General features: G+C 39.5%; 1 protein-coding gene across 1 annotated transcript in view; it reads left to right on the top strand.

Moving 5' to 3' along the window:
• The first annotated feature begins 781 nt into the window (after nucleotides 1–781).
• The window catches only part of bcar1 (BCAR1 scaffold protein, Cas family member), a 49936-nt gene continuing 32039 nt past the window's right edge, over nucleotides 782–18678 (top strand). Inside the window, exon 1 of the mRNA XM_026174801.1 lies at nucleotides 782–1708. Coding sequence (XP_026030586.1) covers nucleotides 1697–1708 — 12 coding nt within the window. The 5' untranslated portion in view covers nucleotides 782–1696. The remainder of the gene's footprint in view (nucleotides 1709–18678) is intronic.

Below are 18678 nucleotides of genomic sequence, written 5' to 3'. Positions count from 1 at the left end.
TCATTAGAAGAAAATCATAAAATAGTCTAAGTCAGCAACTTTTGGCACAAGCATTATGTGCAATAAAAATATATTTTATCTTTTCTCTTCTGCATATCCAGTTAAGTGGCTTATCCCAGCTGCCATAGGGCAGGTGGGGGACACACCGTGGCCAGGTTGCCAGCCTGTCACAGGGCTAGCACAGAGAGGCAGACGGCTATTCACACTCAGTTTTAGAATCACCAGTTAACTTAAGCGCATGTGTTTGGACTGTGGGGGGAAGCTGGAGTACCTGGAGAGCACACATGGGGAGAAGATACAAACTCAGCACAGCAAGGCCCCGGCCAGATGAATTCGAACCCAAGACGTTCTTGCTGTGAGACAACAGTCCTAACCATCGTGTAATTCCTGAACATGAATTCAGTTCCTGCATTAACACCGTATTTGTAACATGAAGCATGCAGAGGTATAGTTTCCAAATCTAGACTGTAGCCCAGGAGTGGATGAGTGCATGATGGGGGTTTTATTGTTGTTGTTTTTTTAGAAAAAAGATTTAAACTTCTATGATCCACACATTTATTTCTTATTTTCTACATTCTAAAGGCAATGTGTAAATTTGATCAGGTGAAGATCATCAAAGTGTGTTTTATTTGATCCATCTTTAAATAAATACAATAAACTCAAAGGTCTATTGATTGTCCTATGCCAGTTTTTGTACACTAATGTATTCTCTTATTCTAGCAAAGCAGGTACTATAGCTGTGGTTTGGTTTGGTGATCATCTTGGGGTTTCAGTAAGCAGAGATCAGCACAGCTGTTTTTGAGTCTGGTGTTTCATGAGAGATTTAAATGCATGGACCTATAATGGTGATCTTGTTAAATGAATGTTTTCATTAATTAATACTCCATCTGTTTTCTTATAATTGAATTTGATACAAAGTACCCATCTCCTGAGAAAGCTACCCAATAACGGATGATTTTTCCAACTTCATTTCTTCTTCTTAGCCAGCGGGTTCTCCGCTGTCTGCATGTTTCGGGCTCTGTACCAGCAGTGCGGTGCTGTTGGTGCTGTATGTCATTCATACTGCCAAAGGCCAGCAGCACGGCTGGTACAGCAGTTGTCTATATCGGTTATCGGTGGTAAATGGTCACGAAGACGCGGAACCGCTGTAGTCTTTTCGTGTATTTCTGGAAACACACCCCAGCATACCCCAGAGGGTAGCACGCATGTATCGTAAATGTAGACCGGTCCCTTTAAGGCAGCGCTGGATGATCCGTGCTGGAGGACGGCGGTAGACCGGGACAGGCACGGCTCTCCTCCCGGTGGATAACGGCACGGACCCGACAGCACGCTGTTCTGACGAATGTGCGCGGTCCCGGTCCCTGTGGCCGAGCGGAAGCTTTTCTAAAGATATCCTTGAAGGAATCTGGGACAGAGAAGGGAGCGGCAGGAGACGAGGCGGAAGCCGGCTCTGCTGACACTCAGGCGGCAGCACAGGCTTTCATGCTGCCGCTACATCCCGCACTAAAACACTCCGGTCTGAAGAAGCCCACAGCCGCCGTGTCCGGCCGGACCTTTGCCTTTTCTTTGGAGCTAACTATGGACGGGATAACGGAGGACTGACACTTGGAGAGCTAGCAAGAACAATTGGTAGTGCTAAATAAATCAGCAGCAAGCGACGAAGCACCGAGCGGTCTAAAGCAGGAGCACCAGCAAAATGTCTGTTCCTGTGAGTATGTCAGCAAACACGTCGCTGCTCGTCTCCCATGTTTCATATTTGCCGTTTTCTGTGGAGCAGGACGGAGCACGCATAACACTGACAGCTGTCTCACTACAGCACACACCCAGTCACATAGCTGCTGTTAGCCTGGCACCGATTGAAACAGCTACACACTATAATTAGCAAATATGTAATAAGCATTTCTAATTCATAAATGGACTGAGAGCCTATGGCTGATGAGGCTAACGTTGAGTGTACCTTTAACTAGTTTCTGCCTGCTAGTAAAGGACAGTGACGAGCCAGTGTGCCGGAGCTCTGTGAGGCCTGAGCCTGGCTCTGTGGTGGGCGACAGTTTGTGTGTGTTTCTGGGCTGGACACACACACACACACACACACACACACACACACACACACACACACACTGGTTGTAATGCATGTATATGTGTGTGTGTTTTGGGGGTGGATACACACACACACACACACACACACACACACACACACACACACACACACACACACACACACACTGGTTGTAATGCATGTATATGTGTGTGTTGTTGGGTGGCAGCTGCATTATTTGGATGTTGTAGCGGCGGATGTCAGATGGCCCTGATGGAGCTGTGCTGCTGGTCTTTATCGCATTCCTTAAGCTCTCATTTAAAAACAATTCCTGGAGGCTTTACCGTGGGCGCGTGAGTACGCGCGCGCACGCGCCAGTGCTGTACGGTGGCTGTTTGCCAGAGAGTACTCAGCAATGCACATGCTCTTACTTTAGTTTGAATTGTGCTGCTTCCATTGTTAATGACGCAGGTTATTAACACCGGTGCTCAGTGGTCCTTTTAAAGAAGTAATGCGATACTTGTTTTCCGCTTGTATAAAGGAAATCTTTGTTACACTGCTGTTGTGTTAATCTGGAGTGTTGCCTGACATCCACGGTGACATTTTCCTGGCCTATTTGCAGCGGGACTGCACACCTAAAGGTGGTACAGATGATACATTCAAAACAAAAATTTGGTGTATATTAAAAATCTGAATTGACAAAACAACAATGGAAAATTAATACAATTAACAAATTTACTTCATTCACCTAATTTCTGCCCACTGGTTTAATTTCAGCTCATTGTAAGAGTCATGACTTTTTCTTCTGGTGAATGCAGGCATACAGAAGACCAATAATATCAATGGAGCTGTGGACATGTTATATTACTGAAAGTTTCCTAACAAGTGTTGCTCAGAACATAATGAGACAGAGAAAAGCTGACCGGGCCTGCAGGTCGTGTCAACTAAGCTGTCTAAAGTTTTTGGTTGCCTCCTTGTTGCCTCCACGCAGTGTAGCTCTGATGCTAGCTAATGGCTGGTGTGGTAAACACGGACTAACACAAAGGTGAGATGAACAGATCAGCACTCTTGTTGTGAAAGTCTGAGCCGACATTTTGAGTCAGGGTTGGACCAAAGTCTCTGTGTTAAATGGATTGGCTTTTATAGAGTCCTTGTTTTTTAGCTTCAGTTCTTTAAAAGCACTTTACACTACAAACCAGAGCAGAGAATGGGGTCATTTAGTATCTTTCCCAGGAACACTTTGGAAAAACAACCTTTCTATTAGATTACACAACCAACTTCCTGATCCACTGCTCACTCCACACTGTGCACTCCAACAATACAATGGTGTCATTTGAGGTCAATAAAGCTTTAGGTAGTTATGATACCACAGTACGATATAGTTAAATCTATATACATATGTACATATTCATAAGTAAAGTATCCAAGGATTACCTCCCTTTGTGACAGGTTTTCAGCGCGTGCCTGTAGTGAATCACATCCTTCTGTTGTTAATGTCTTAATTTCTTTTAAACATGCAATGATGATCAACATTAGTCACGTCCTGTTATTTATTGTTATATTTTGATAGAATAGAATAAATATTTAGGGATTACATAATCTTTTTTCTTTATTTATCTTTACAGTAGATTGTCAGTATGAGACAATATAAGATTTAAACATTTCCAATTTTTTAGCAAAACATCCAGATCTCATAAAACCTAACAGCAAACAAAAATCACTCATCAGAACCAAACAAATACTAACAACACAATGTTTATTGTGTTTACTGAAGACTTAAAGATAGGATGAGAGTGACAGGTGAGCAGCAGTGATGTGAACTGACAGCATAATGATGATAAGTGTGTTTCCTTAAGAAATGCATTGCTCAATAATCAATATCACACATTTCTCTGAGTAATACAGAAGTCTCGCTGTCTTAGATGTGGAGAAATCTTGTTATTTAGAACACATTAGCGCATCACATCTGCACAGTGCAGGTTTCTTTGGAACACTTATGATTGCGTATGTCATTAGGCATGTTTTTAATGTTATTATTTTAAGTCTCCTAAGTAGTTTTAATCAGTTATTACAATTATTATAATGATTTATATGTTTTTAATTCATTTCTTCTCATTCAATTTATTATGTAAGTTATTAATAAACTTGAGAAAATGAATAGCCCCGCCCCATCAGCACTTAGATTAGATTATACATGTGCAGTTATTGCACAGAAGCAAGGAGAAGAAAAGATTCCAACTACAAATATGTAAAATAATCATATTCAAGCACTATAATTTATTTATTTATTTAAAACCCAGACCACTGGAAACATTGAAAATCCGATCTATCGTAGATAATACCTGTAGCATTAATGCAACATAGAGCAGGTTCATCTTAAATGCAATGCAATAAGTCTGTTAATCTATATCTATATGTCTATGTGTCAGTCTTAATTAATAACTTTGTTGTCACTATGTTGTTTTTTGACAAATGAAAGTCAAAATGTTGATGTATGGAGGTGGCAAGAGTTTAAAAAATGCAATATAGTAATATAGAAATAGTGTATTATATAGTATCGTTTGTATAGATATTAATATTTTGTTTATGTGCAGTTGCATTTTTAAGTAAGTGAATGCATCCTCATTTACACCTTCAAAGATTCAGGACATTGTGTTAATTAGCAGTTCACATTGTCACATTTAGTGTGCCTGTTCAAATAAATGCTTAATGAAAAGCACTTTAAACAGCCTAATTATTGCTTTCAGTGCTCATTGAGACTAGAAGGGCAGACTGGAGGAGAGTCATGTCAAATGCCAGTCAAATGTTGTGATTTAATAGCGCACTGTTTTAGCTGTTCAGCTGCAATAGCTATTTTTTTGTTGTTGTTGTGTTTTTTTTTTTTTTTTTTTTACTAATTCTAGTAAACCAAATGATCTGTCTTACGTGAACAAGGCTCACCTGCTGGTATAGTCTAAATTCTGTCTCTTTATATCTGAAAGTGGGAAATAAACTCTCCAGTGTGTGTTTATCTCTCTCCAGAGACATTAGTAAGATTACTCAACATAGCTAGGCTTTCTTTGAGTTAGCTGCCTTCATAAAACCTGAAACGAATTTAATGAATCATTCTGCTTCAAAAGAACAAATTCAGCAATGTGTGACATAAAACCTGAGCAGCACCAAGCACGGGTAGACTTTCTGTTGATGAGTAAATCTCAGAATGCTACTTGCCACACTCTTGGGTAAATGTTGTTCCCAAAATAGTAAAGATGAAAACAACGTTGAGTCCATTACCCTGTTCTGTCCTCTAGCTGTGCCAGACAAATGCACACACAAAGCATTTTTTGCCGGCAGTATTCTGTGAAGACCCAGCCTATAACTCTGATGCTCTGTCTAGCCCCCTAGCATGTGGTCTCTGTGTAGTAGCTTTTACCAGTCTCATGTGAGCTACCATTAGGCTAATGTAAAAAAGCAACTATGTGATAGTATTTACAATGAGTAATCCAAAGAAAACCCTCTGACAAAAAGTCTGTCCATCCAGCCGTCTGTCTTGTTCTGCTTATCCGGGTCTAGTTCCCAGGGGCAGCACTCTAAGCAGGACTCTCTCCGTCGGCCACCTCCACCTGCTCTTTTAGGAGGACAGTGAGGCATTCCAAAGCAATCCAGGAGACAAAATATCTCTATTGTGTCCCAAGTCTGCCTATGGATATTCTCAAAACACCTGAACCGGGAGGCATCCAGAGTGTCCTGGCCAAACGAGTAAAACACCCGTTTGGCCTCTTTTTTTAATGTGGAAGAGCAGGGATCCTACTCTTAGCCCCTTCCAATTGACTGAGCTCCTCATCCTCTTTAAGGGTAAGCTCAGAAAACCTTTGACGCAGATTCATTTCTTACACTTGTATTATAGGTGAGGGTGGAAAAGTAGGTATCACTCAGCTCTGTCTTTAATACAGTGGACCAGTGCAGTGTCCAGATCACTGTGGATGTTGGACATGAAGTCACGACTCTGCTTGTGACCAAGACCCCAAGATATAGATTGGTTATCATAAATAAAACGATGAAGTTGCAGAACGTTTGTAACCATGAATGCAGAAAGTGTCTTTGTGCTGTGTGAAACTGGAGCCTTTCCTTTTCACATGAAAATGACTTTACTGTTCAGGTATGTAGAAGTCGAGCACACTTTGAGAGGACTTCTAAACTCAATGGTACTGTCACCATGTGTAATCTGTTGCTAAGCATGTGTTTCACTATTGTGGGAAATGCAATACCCCAACAGTGCCATCATTTTCCACTCATAATTTGGTTCAAAAGTTAAAATTCAACATCCAGTATTAATGTGTGCATTTCTTTTATTGAGAACATTTTCTAACTTGTCTGTTAAAATTCAGACTATGTTGGATAACATGAATAATTTATTAGATAATTAGATTTTTGCAGTTTGAATGAAGTTGATTGAAGTTGAATGAAGTTGACTTCCTGTTGGCCTGATATAAATGAAAAACGGGCCAAAGAGTCTATGCACACATTGTAGAAGTGGAGAAGATATGAAAACCACCAATTTTCTCTTCATCATATCAAATAACTCCACCTACAGGTCATTAAAAGAGGGACATTGGTTTATGTTAGATTGTGTCAGAAAGACAAGGGTTGAGTCAGTTTTTGTCGTCAATGGCGAAGGCAGAAGTGACACACAATGTCTGCGCCATCAGTGTCTTTACAGTCTGAGTTGTGATGGGTTTTCAGAACAGATGGTGCTACTGTGATGACAAGAGTCAAGGGACAGCGCCTACATCATCAGAATACACTGTGTGATACAGCATTTTAACCAGTCTTCTCTGATTTCTGCCATTTTTTTTATGTGAGGTTCCAGACAGTAGCAGACCTCCTCAGTTTTGCTCTGCACTTACTGAGTCCACTCTGTAGGGCAAAGCTGGCAAACAGGTCAGGCTTCTTAGGTATACACCCCAAGTATCCACAAGACCTGAACTTGATGGGTAACACACCGATTGCATGTCCTGGATTCTTGAATCCCTCTAAGGTTGCTGTTGAGCCTTAGGAGCAGGTAGTCACTCAGTATTGCTGTTCTCCAAATGTGAGAGTTCTGTTTACAGACCAAATGCAGTATGTCCCAATTCAGAACAGTTGTGAAGTAATCAGCTGGTCTTTCCTCTGGTTAGAAATCCATCCATGCATCTGTTAGACAGTGCTAACCACTGCACCACGATTCCTTGAATTCTTGAATTTCTATCATTGAGGAGGACTTTCTCTGCTTATGTAGTGCGCAAACTGTAGGTGTGGAGAGTGACTGATTGGCTACTTAGAGAGAGAAAAGGTCCTTTTCCCTATCTAACTACAAACACACACGCACACACACCATCTTAAATCCCACCTTTCGCCAGATCTTAACATCCTCTGTTGAGATGTTTGCTATGAAAAGTGCAAGTGTCATGATGAAATGTGATGTGTGACAGTTGGGGACAGGGCTTTACGTGACGGGAGATACTGCAGTTTTATTTCTGATTTATTCTATGTGGAAAGCCTTTTCATAAGATGGTAATTTAGATGTTCATCTATCTTTGAAATCTTAAGTTGTCTTAAAAAATAACTGTGATCTGTGAAAAGCAAGAATAGGAGTGTGCAAGTTTATTTTGTCTAGCACAAACTCTTCAGGCTGTCTGTCCATTCGTCCCATTCTTATAAACACGGGATCTCTTGAGCACTTTCAGTGAATTCTGCAAATTTAAACCTTCGCTTGGACTGAAGAAAGAACTTGTTATATTTGGTCAATGTGACCAATTGTTCTGCTTTATGAAGCTGGATTTGGAATTATCCAGATAGTTTAAGGCTTATACCCGAGTTTTTAGTATTATAAAGGGATCGTCACTTCTTACTGTGGCGCACCACTGCTCCAGAATAGCTTATCTTCCAAATTAGAGACAACCATGTGGGAAATCACATCTTTTTTTCTCAATATTTTTTGCCACTGTTTTGTTCTACAAGCCTGAAAACATAAGATCCTAAAACAGAACACCTCTATTTGTTCTTATGGACCTTATATCAGATTTGCATGTACTCTCGGTGTTATGTTTGATGCTGTTTTTGAAACACCACCGTGGCTGCACTTGAAAGAATGAAAAATGTTGTGTTGAAATAAAAAATCTTAAACACAGTTAATGCTGGAAAAGACACTTGGAATAGGTGCAAGTCCACCGAACCAGAATTAAGTGTGAAACTGCAGCTCTGCAGGGCAGCTGTAGTCAGGTCAGCAGTGATAATTTTAAGGTTACTAAGCAGGAATTCTCCTATGTTTTACCTTTGCTATAATAAGGATCATTCAAATTTTTAGACTGGTTTTGTAGACCTCTGCTGGAATAACAATTATAATCCATCACATTTTCCCGTGTCTTAACGATAGAGTAATGATACTCTGTTAACTTGCACAGACAGAAGCGTTGCCAACTTTCCTTTCTGGCTTCAAATAGGTTAAACTTTATTAATATAGTAGGTGTTGTACAACTAAACGCTAATGAAAGTGAAAATGTAAAATGACTGGTATTTATGTGCTGCTCACTGATGCTTTATTTTATGCACTTGGGAAACTGTCTGTCTTACATCCACACTCAGAGTTAGTGTGGACGATGTCTTCATTTCATTGATGTTGTCAGTCACAGAGCTGTGAAGGGGACAGGCAGGGTACAACCCGGAAATGCCGCCAGTCTACCACAAGAGAGACAACTGTTTATGCTCAGATTCACACCTTTGGACAATTTAGAATTACCAGTTAACCCATGTCTTTGCACTGTGGGAGGAAGCTAGAGTTCCTTGGGAGAACCCACACAGAATGACCTAAGCTGGCCCGTGGGTTCAAAATCTGAACCTTCTGGCTGTGAGACCACAGTGCAAACCACTTTAGCACCATGCCACCCCACCTTTCTGCCAAAGGATCTTAATCTGTTCTTCCCTTCTACCTCTACGCACTGGTCCATGGTGTGGGATGGCATTTGTGAAGACTAAATTGCTTGGCTTGTGGTTCACAACCAATTCACAGAATAGGAGCTAGACTGATTGAACTCATAAATCTGGTTTTGTTTGTGTGTGTGTGTGTGTGTGTGTGTGTGTGTGTGTGTGTGTGTGTGTGTGTGTGTGTGTGTGTGTGTGTGTGTGTGTGTGTGTGTGTGTGAGAGTCCAGCCAAGTTTCACTCACCCTAACTGCAACTTGGTTATTTGCAGTTAGGGTTATTTTCCCATTTTTACCCACCAGTTAAAATTGATGGCTAAAAATATATATATATATATATTTTTTTTTTTTACCTTTTTTTTTAAACTGGGTCATTTTTCTGTACTGATCATGTCTGTACTTCATGTCTGATTTGCCCCCAACAAAAATAGGAGCTGACGTAGAAAGGGCAGATACACTTTTGGTATCAGTGATGTTAGTCAGATTCACAGCAATGTCCAGTTTTTTTAACCACCTATCCAATTCAGTGTCACTGTCATAGCGCACCGAGAGTACAGAAAGCTGGTATGCTATGTAGCAGCTGGAATGGTAAATGGTAAAAATCCATCCATAATCCAGGTAACTCTTATTTTCTGAACGATACAGAATAAAGAGCAGCCAGGCTACGCTGCTAATTAGGCTGCTGTAAGGGCAAGAGGTCAGCGAGGCAGCCTGATGCTTTAAAAGTCATCAGTCAAATGTTAGCATCAGCTCTAAAGCCAAGAGGCACACAGAGTCAGGTGAGATGGTCGTTTTCATGTGGTGTTTGCTTCTGTGACGTCTTACAGATTTATGCCATCCTAGCAGTATGCAGTAGAAAGTGCAGAAAACAGACGAGTACTCTGCTACTGCATACTGGGGCAGAATGCTAATTAGCCTACTTTACTTCTGATGGCCTATAAAAAGACTGCACAGCCCTGGGAGAGCTTTTTGGGACTTGTCTGTCGTCTTTCTTTTCCTCTGTAATGTAACTATGTAAATGGATCTGTTTATTTGCTAGAGTTATACTTCCAGTCCTGGGTTAGGGTCAGGTAAGGCCTGGGAGATTCGTTTTAGTAAGAATTCCTGGTCCCAGCGGGTTATTAAAACAAGGTATCTTGTCTTGTGTCTGTCGCCCCTTAATGAACCCTGTCTGGTCTTCATCCACCAGGTCAGGAAGGAACAGCTCTAGGCGTCTTGTGATTATAGATGTAAATAGTTTATAATCAACATTTAAGATGGAGATTGGGCGATAAGAATCACAGTTTTCCTTGTTTTTACTTTCTTTCGGTAAGACTGAGATGATGGCCTCTTTCCAGGAAGGTGGAATTTTAGCGTGTTTTATTGTCCAATTAAAAGAATCTATCAAAATAGGGGCCAAAACCTCTTTGAAAGTCTTATACCACTCATTGGGGTACCCATCACTCCCTGGACTTTTATTCGTCTTCAATCTCCTTATTGCCTTATCCAGTTCTTCCTTTGTAATTGGTTTGGTTAATAGTTCATTTTGAGTTGTCCCTATTGAAGGGAGGTCTAACTGATCCAAAAACTCTACAATTTCTGGTCCATTTTTCTGATCCGGTTGACTATACAATGTTTTATAATATTCTTGAAAGGTGTTTTTTATCTGTGTTGGTTCATATAGTAGTTCCTTGGTATTTGGATCTCTAATCTTGTTGACTGCATTAGTTATTTGCATTAATTTTAACCGTTTAGCCAATACTTTAGTTGCTTTGGAGCCAGACTCATAGAATGTTTGTTTTGTGAATCTCAGTTTCTTTTCTATTTCCTCCATAGTCAAATCACTTAGTTGTTTTCTTACGTTTTTGATTTTTCCAGCCAAATCAGGACTCAAATCTGTATGCTTTTTTTTTTCCAAATCCCTTAATTGTTGTTCTAATTTGGACTGTGTAAGCTTCTTCATTTTTTTGAGGTAGCTGGTCCTTGATATCAAATACCCCCGAGTTACTACTTTCACAGTATCCCAAATTATTGTTGGGTCTATCTGATCATCCTTATTGTGGGCAATACAGGTTTGTATTTCTTTTTTGATCTCTTTTACCTCAGATTCATTATTGAGAATACCAATGTTCAATTTCCATAATAATTTCTTATTCTGATTATGTAGGTGAATGGTCAAATGAATGGCGTTGTGATCCGACAAGTCGGCTATACCGATATTGCATTCTGTGACTCTATGTTTATCACTTCTATTTATCAAAAAAAAATCTATCCTAGAGTGAACCTTATGGGCTGCTGAGAAATGGGTATAATCCTTCTCCAGAGGGTGTAATTATTAATGAGTTAAGAGATTTAGATTTATTATCTTTGCGTCTTTTTTTGCTTGTAGTATCTTTAGTATGATTTAATATACAGTTCCAGTCGCCCCCACATATCAAGGTCCCTTCACTAAAGCTTATAATTTTTTCGGATAGTTTTTGATAGAATTTTGAGTTGTCCTCTGGAGGGGCATACACATTTATCAGGGACACCACTTCATTATTAATCCTCCCTTTGACAGCAACATATCTACCCTCCTTGTCACAGATTTCCTCTAACTTTTCGAAATTTACCGTGTTAGCTAATAAAATTATAACTCCTCTTCGTCTGCTATTCTTACATGAGCTATAAAAAGAATTTACATAGCCAAGCTTTTTAAATTTTTCATGTTCTTCTTTTGACATATGAGTTTCTTGAATGAATATAATCTGTGCCTTGTGTCGTTTCAATTTAGATAGCAATCTACTCCTTTTAACTGGATTCCCCAGACCATTGATGTTGATTGAAATAATTTTTATTTTACCTACACCACTCATGATTCGTACAGTGTGCGATGATCATCCCCTCTAGTTTAAGAAAATAAAATAAAACAATATTACTAGACATTAAACAAAAATTAAACACAAACTTGCGACTCCCAATTAGTAGGAAGAAACTGTCTCCCACCATGACCCCGTTGGTAGATCTAGGGTAAAAAACCTCCGTAAAGGAGGGCCCTATGAAATATTTGAGAACTGAAGAAGTAGTTCCCAAATTATAGTCCAACGTATTTACCTCCATCCGGTGTTGCTCCTCCAGAACTTTGAATTTAAGAGGCCTATAATTTTCTGATCAGTAACAGGGGGAAGATATCCCCCGAACTAATCAGCATTTCTCTGAAATTCCTCCAATTTTTTTTTAACTCTCTGCCTCGGGGAAGAAATTTGCTCTCGATGGGAGATTGAGGCCCGTTTCCACTCTCGACACCTTCTGCTTAGCGCTTCGTCCTCCTCAGATGCCGCCGGGATCTGGACATCGTATCCCCTCCTCTGCATCTCCATAGCCGCCTCTCGTACGTTACCGTAGTTTCTGACTCCGTCCTGCAATATACGACGCACATTGCATATAATTAATGAAGTTAATAGAGAAAAAATCCCAACAGCCTTAGTGAGTTTAGATGCTGAAAAGGCTTTTGACAGAGTCTCTTGGATATTTCTTTTTGCTGTTTTGAAGAGAATGGGCTTTGACAGTATCTTCATCAAGTGTATACAATCCCTGTATCATAGGCCAATGGCTAGAGTTAAAATAAATGGGGACTTGACAGACAGCTTTGAGCTCTTTAGAGGAACTAGGCAAGGTTGCTGCTTGAGTCCAGCTCTTTTTGCTTTGTATATTGAGCCTTTGGCTCAGTATATACGGCAAAGTACAGACTTAAAAGGGGTTTTTGTTTCCAAACTTGAACAACGAATAGGTCTTTTTGCAGATGATATAATTATATATCTACAGGATCCTGATACGACCTTTCCTTGGCTGTTTAAAGCATTAAAATATTTTGGTAAAAACGCAGGATATAAACTAAACATCGTAAAGACTCAAGTACTCTGTCTGAATTATTTCCCCAAAGAATTATTACAAAATGAACTTAAACTAAAATGGGATTCAAATAAGATCAAATACTTAGGTGTCTATTTAACTAGTGATACAAGTACTTTATACGAGGCAAACTATGTGAAGTTTAGTAACACAATCCAAAAAGATCTGATTAAATGGGCTCCGCTTGTCAAGGACCTTAGCTCAAGAATAGAGGTAATAAAAATGAATGTGCTTCCCCGGTTATTGTACCTATTCACCTCATTACCAGTCCAAATAACAGATGCACAGTTTGGTAAATGGGATAAATTAGTTAGTAGATTTATTTGGAAAGGGACAAAGCCAAGAATAAGATTTAAAATACTCCAATCAGGAAAAGAAAAAGGAGGACTTGCCCTCCCGAATTTCAAGGAATATTTCTATGCAGCTCAGCTGAGATATACTGTTTATTGGTGTTCATCAGAATATACTTCAAAATGGAAGCATATAGAGTTAAATTATTGCCTATCATGTCATCCACAAGCAAGATTGGGAGAAGAAACTACCCAGCCCACGAACAAAAATCTCATCACTGAATTTACTATTAAACTCTGGTGGACAATAATGAAGAAATATAGAATTACAGAAGATTGTAAATTGCTGATTTGGCCTGCATACTCTCGAAAATTCCAAAGTGGACAATGGGATAGCACATTTTTAAGATGGGTCAATAAAGGAATTACAGCAATGTGTACATTAATAGATGGGACAACATTTAAATCTTTTGAGAATCTACAGAAACAATTCGGATTGGATAAATCAGATTTATTTAGGTACTTTCAATTAAGACACTTTTACAATACAGAAATTAGAAAGAAGCTCTCGAGAGAAAGAAATCGTATAATAGGAACAATAACAGGTGCATATAAAAATCTTCCATCAGGAATTCTGTCGAAATTATATGATGGCCTACAAAATTCGAATAGGAATGAAACATTATATATTAAACAAAAGTGGGAATCGGAACTACAAATTGAGTTGTCAGAGGATGATTGGCGATCCTTATGTCTCACACAGCATAACTCCACTAGCTCTAGACGATGGAGAGAATATGGTTGGAAAAATGTGATTAGGTTTTTTATTACTCCGTATATCAAAAGCAAGCAGTTGAAAACACCCCAACAATGCTGGAGATTATGTGGAGACTGGAACGCCAATCACTCACATGTGTTTTGGAAGTGTAAATATATTAAATCATATTGGGAAAGAATCGCGGCAACAATGACGAAGGTGCTGGGGTATGAAGTACTGTGTGAGGCACGAGTAATGTATTTTGGAATATGGGAAAATGTAAAAAAGGAGGACTGGTATTTGTTTAAGATTATGTTGTTGTCAAGCAAAAAGGTGATAACAAAGAATTGGCTGAAAAGCGATCCTTTAAAACTGGAAGACTGGATGGACGTAATCGAGGACATATATACAATGGAAAAAATGACTTACACTCTGAGACTGAAATCTGACAAACACCGAAAACAGTGGACAAAATGGATAATTTATAAGTCTCAGTCAGCCTTATAGGGCGGGACCTCTCGTGTTTTTTTTTTTTTTTTTTTTTTTTTTTTTTTTTTTTTGTGTGTTTGTTGTTGTGTTATTATTATTATTGTCTTGTCCGTATGTAATACAAAGGAAAAAGTACAAAATAAAGAGTTATAAAAAAAAAAAAAAAAAACAAGGTATCTGAGATAAACAGATTACTCTTTACATTCATGTTCAGTATTAAGCTCCTTTTAATTTCTTGCAGTGTAAACCTGGCAGGTTTTCCTCTTCTGAACAAATTCATACACGCACACCTTTTAGCACAACTCGAGCCAAGATGACTAAAAGAGATGTTTCAAAAGACCTCAAAAACCTTTCCAGAGGAAACAAACGTTTAGGAAAAGAAGAAAAAATTAGTATGTAGAACTTGTGGAAGGAGGGTGCCTGGAGTTGTCTCTTCCTGCCTTGGCTGATGCAAGTTTTATGTTACAGTACAAGAATGAATCATCGTTGTGTTTGTCAGCAGAAACAGGTTAGACGTGGAAGAACTCGGAAAAAAGTTTTGTTTATTGTATGAATGACAAAGAAGGCTTCCGCTGACTGAGTGATTCGATAAACTGTGGTTTAGGTATTTAAATGCCGTTTTGAGACATCTATTATTCACCACCAAAATATTAAACAGCATGGGATAATTTCAGTGCTTTGAAATGTTTTCAGAAGCATTTTTGACATGCAAATATTCAATCTTCAATATTAATGCACAGGCTTCTATGATAATGACTAGCAAGTAGTCAGTAACAACAGGGTAGCAGATACATTCACACTGTAAGTCCCACTAGCACCCCCTCCAGTCAGCTGTCGTTGCACACAGTGATTATAAGGACTGTGCAATGCTGGAAATCAAAGTGATATCTTTTCTTATTATCTTCAAGCATGTCCAGCAGGGAGACGGAGGCATGCCACAGAACCATCACATTATTTAGAATTTCTTTCCCATTCATTTTTAGTAATTGCTGAAGGTAAGATCAGGAGGAACCACAGTCAGTACAGCTGGCTACTTTAAAGACGTGATATCCTTGAAAAATATAACTGGTAAAACTAAACGGGTGTCATCAAGTCTGTTTGGGTGCACTTTTTACAAAGCAGACAGTGTAGTTTTTTAAACGATGTTACAATGAAGAGGACATTTTTTTTTCTTCCACCTCTACAGTTCAGGAACACGGTGGGTCTGAGGCCCATCGCAGCTGTCACATGAGAGGAGGTGGAAAACACCCTGCACAGGTCACCAGTCTGTCATAGGGGTGACACAGACTGACAACCATTCAGCAAATATACAGGAAGGAACACGCACCCTGCACAGACAGGCTGTAGCTGGCTGGTGGACTGGAATCCAGGACCTTCTTATTATGAGACAACTACTGTGATTGGAGACATGTTAAAAGTTGCTGAAAGTAAAGTATTGCTGGGCAGGTAAAAAAACATACTTTGCATGTAATCAGTGATACTGGAGACAGTCAGTGGACTGTTAGTAGTAGAAACGAAGCAAATTTTTTCATACTCATTATGTCAGAGGACAATATTTGAGCCAGACCTGCATGGAGTTTCCCATAAATATGGACCGTGTGTGTACGTGCTGGAGTTCTTGGCTTGTTTGTAGCTCAATGTACTGTCCTAACTGTGTGTAGGGTTTTGTGTGTGCATTTAAATTTTTGTTCTTTTGGGAGTTTTTTTTGCACATGCAAGTGCAAGTTTTTTGTCCAACAGGTGATTGGTGAGAAGATGCATATATAATCATTAAAAAGACTGACTTCTGTGTATAAGTATACAAACTGAACTGTAATGGCCGATGTATTGCTATCTGCCTCTCATCCTATAGGCAGTGTGTAACGCTGCCTACAATGGTTGTTATTGTGCCTCGCTGTCAAAGACCTGATTGTCAGACAGTAGAACAACGAGTTCCCTCTATCAGGAAAAAGTCTGTGCTATGAGGCTTATAGAATAGGAAATATATTTTTGAAGGTTTTAGACAGCAGTTCATTGAACTCGCTACTAGACATGAATGTACTGAAACGGTTTTGTTCTTTTTTTCAGTTAAGAGTTTTGGTATGCCTACTTCTCGTGCTACAGCCACTCTATAAGCCAGTATCACGAAGTATGTGATGCTCAGCTCTGATTACTACCTTTAAATGTGAAGGACCAGGTCCTTAAATCACAAATATCTAGTGATGTATCTGCCGTATTAGACCAATAACTGCTTGAAACATTGGGTAAACAGAGCATACTACTACATAGTACTACTCTCTGCTCTATGTAGTACATTTCCAGTGTTTGGAGGGTTTTTTTACTGTTGCACAGACAGTTTGCGATCTAGGACACAGTTTTATGATAATGGCCCAGATGGCTGTAGATGGCTGTAACCGAGTAGTGAATAGAGTGTATTGACACCACACAGTCTGATACTGAAAGAGACTACAGTTGACAAAAAAGACTGTTGACCTCCAGGATAAAAGCATGAAAGACGTAATGACAAAAGTCTTTTAGACAAAGAGCTTTTTTTTAAAAAACTATTTCACTTAAACTTCTGCTGTGAGTGCGCTGACGCTGATTACATTACTCTGTTTGTGTGGGCAGAGCAAAGTGGAGGGGTCAGTGGGGATTTTTGAAATGAATGCTTGTGATATGGACATAATTTTGTTTATACATCACATAGATGGAAACAAAGCCGTGTGTGTGTGTGTGTGTGTGTGTGTGTGTGTGTGTGTGTGTGTGTGTTCACATTGTCTTGAGCAGGACAAAGTTGACACTTCTGCTGGCTCATAGATGATGTTAGCTGCTCCAGGGGCAGTATACCTGCTATGTTTCATATGCAACTACAACTTTCCCACCTACACGTTATCCCACTCTCTGCTGCTCGCCCAGCAGCCGAGGGTAGATTTTGTGTGTGATTTTGAATCAGAACAGTGATCTGCAGTGTGGCTATGCAGTCAAAGAAAGAATGTTCCTGTTTCAAACCTGCTGGCTAACGCGGGCCTCTCTGTGTGGAGTTTGCATGTTGTGATGTTGAACGTAGGTGTCAGTGTGAGCATAAATGGTTGTCCATCTCTTTGTATTTTCCATGTTATAGACTGCAGACCCATCCAGGGTGTTTCCTGTTTCTTGTCCCATGGCAGCTGGGATATGCTACCCTCAAATGTATAAGCAGTGAAGAAAATGGTTGAATAATGAGTTCTTTCTCTTAATTTAATTTACGCTTGCGGTAAATTAGAAAGAACTCCCGATCTGTTTGGCTGAATGTAGGTTTTGGGTTTAACCTCCTAAGACCTGAACTCTATCATGGCATGTGTTTTTTTTAATTCTCTTTGCTTTTTGGGCTGATTGGCACCTGATGAATGTAAAAACAAAGAATTACCAGATGTTTTTTAATGTGAACATGTGAACATGGTTGAAAATTGGTGTGATCTTGTGACCTTTGCCCTAAGCCTTGACGAATCTTTTCATTGACGTATTTGAAAATCTCTGAAAGAGTGCTTTCATTATAGAGATAGTTGTACTTGTGCTGACTTCTTACCTTGCATCTTAGAAGAGGATCGATTTTTTTCCGGTGTAGGAATTGCTCAAGGATACATGGAGAATGTATGCCTTCACAGAAAGCTTCTCTATGGGTGTGTCCCCAGATGATTTATTGTCTATGGAAACCGACAGTCTTACAAACTTTATTACTTTATTATTACAGGTTTATTACTTTCAGTCCAGGGTGTCCAATAGGCCGTTCAAGGAAGGAATGGTAGACTGACTCCTGGTCCAGATCTCTTGGAAGCCACTCCAACTAAAAATATTAAATCCACAGCCATGTGGAACTCCTGATCTAGTTTTGAATTGACATTTTGTAGTGCTAAACAAACATTATTAGTAAAAGTTATGATAGTTTCCATATGCCTGTCCTGTACTTTTTCACCTGTTTTTTCAAAAACAGTTCTTGATCGATGGTAAAAATAAATAAATTAAAATATTCCCATTATTTTGCTCTTTTTTTCTTTCCCCATCTCCATCTCACTCTATCCTTAACCTCATCTTCTGTCTCATTTTCATTACATCCACTAACCTTCTCTTTTCCTCCTGCCTGGCAGCTTCATCATCCACTGTCTGGTATAGCCACCCTCCCCCTTCTGCACATCTCCATACCACCTCAGCCTTGTTTCTAACTTTGTCTACAAAAAGCTGAACCTGAGCTGTCCCTCTGTTTTACTATTTTCTATCCTGTCCCCAAATCTGTATACTCCTAGTGCCTTTCCCAAGCCTGAATAAATGGGGAGGGTTGTGA

This window comes from Astatotilapia calliptera, chromosome 7 (assembly GCF_900246225.1).
Source record: "Astatotilapia calliptera chromosome 7, fAstCal1.2, whole genome shotgun sequence".
In the NCBI taxonomy this organism is placed as follows: Eukaryota; Metazoa; Chordata; class Actinopteri; order Cichliformes; family Cichlidae; genus Astatotilapia; species Astatotilapia calliptera.
Note: the sequence above shows the minus strand (reverse complement) of the source record. Positions and strands in the feature narration are given on the sequence as shown.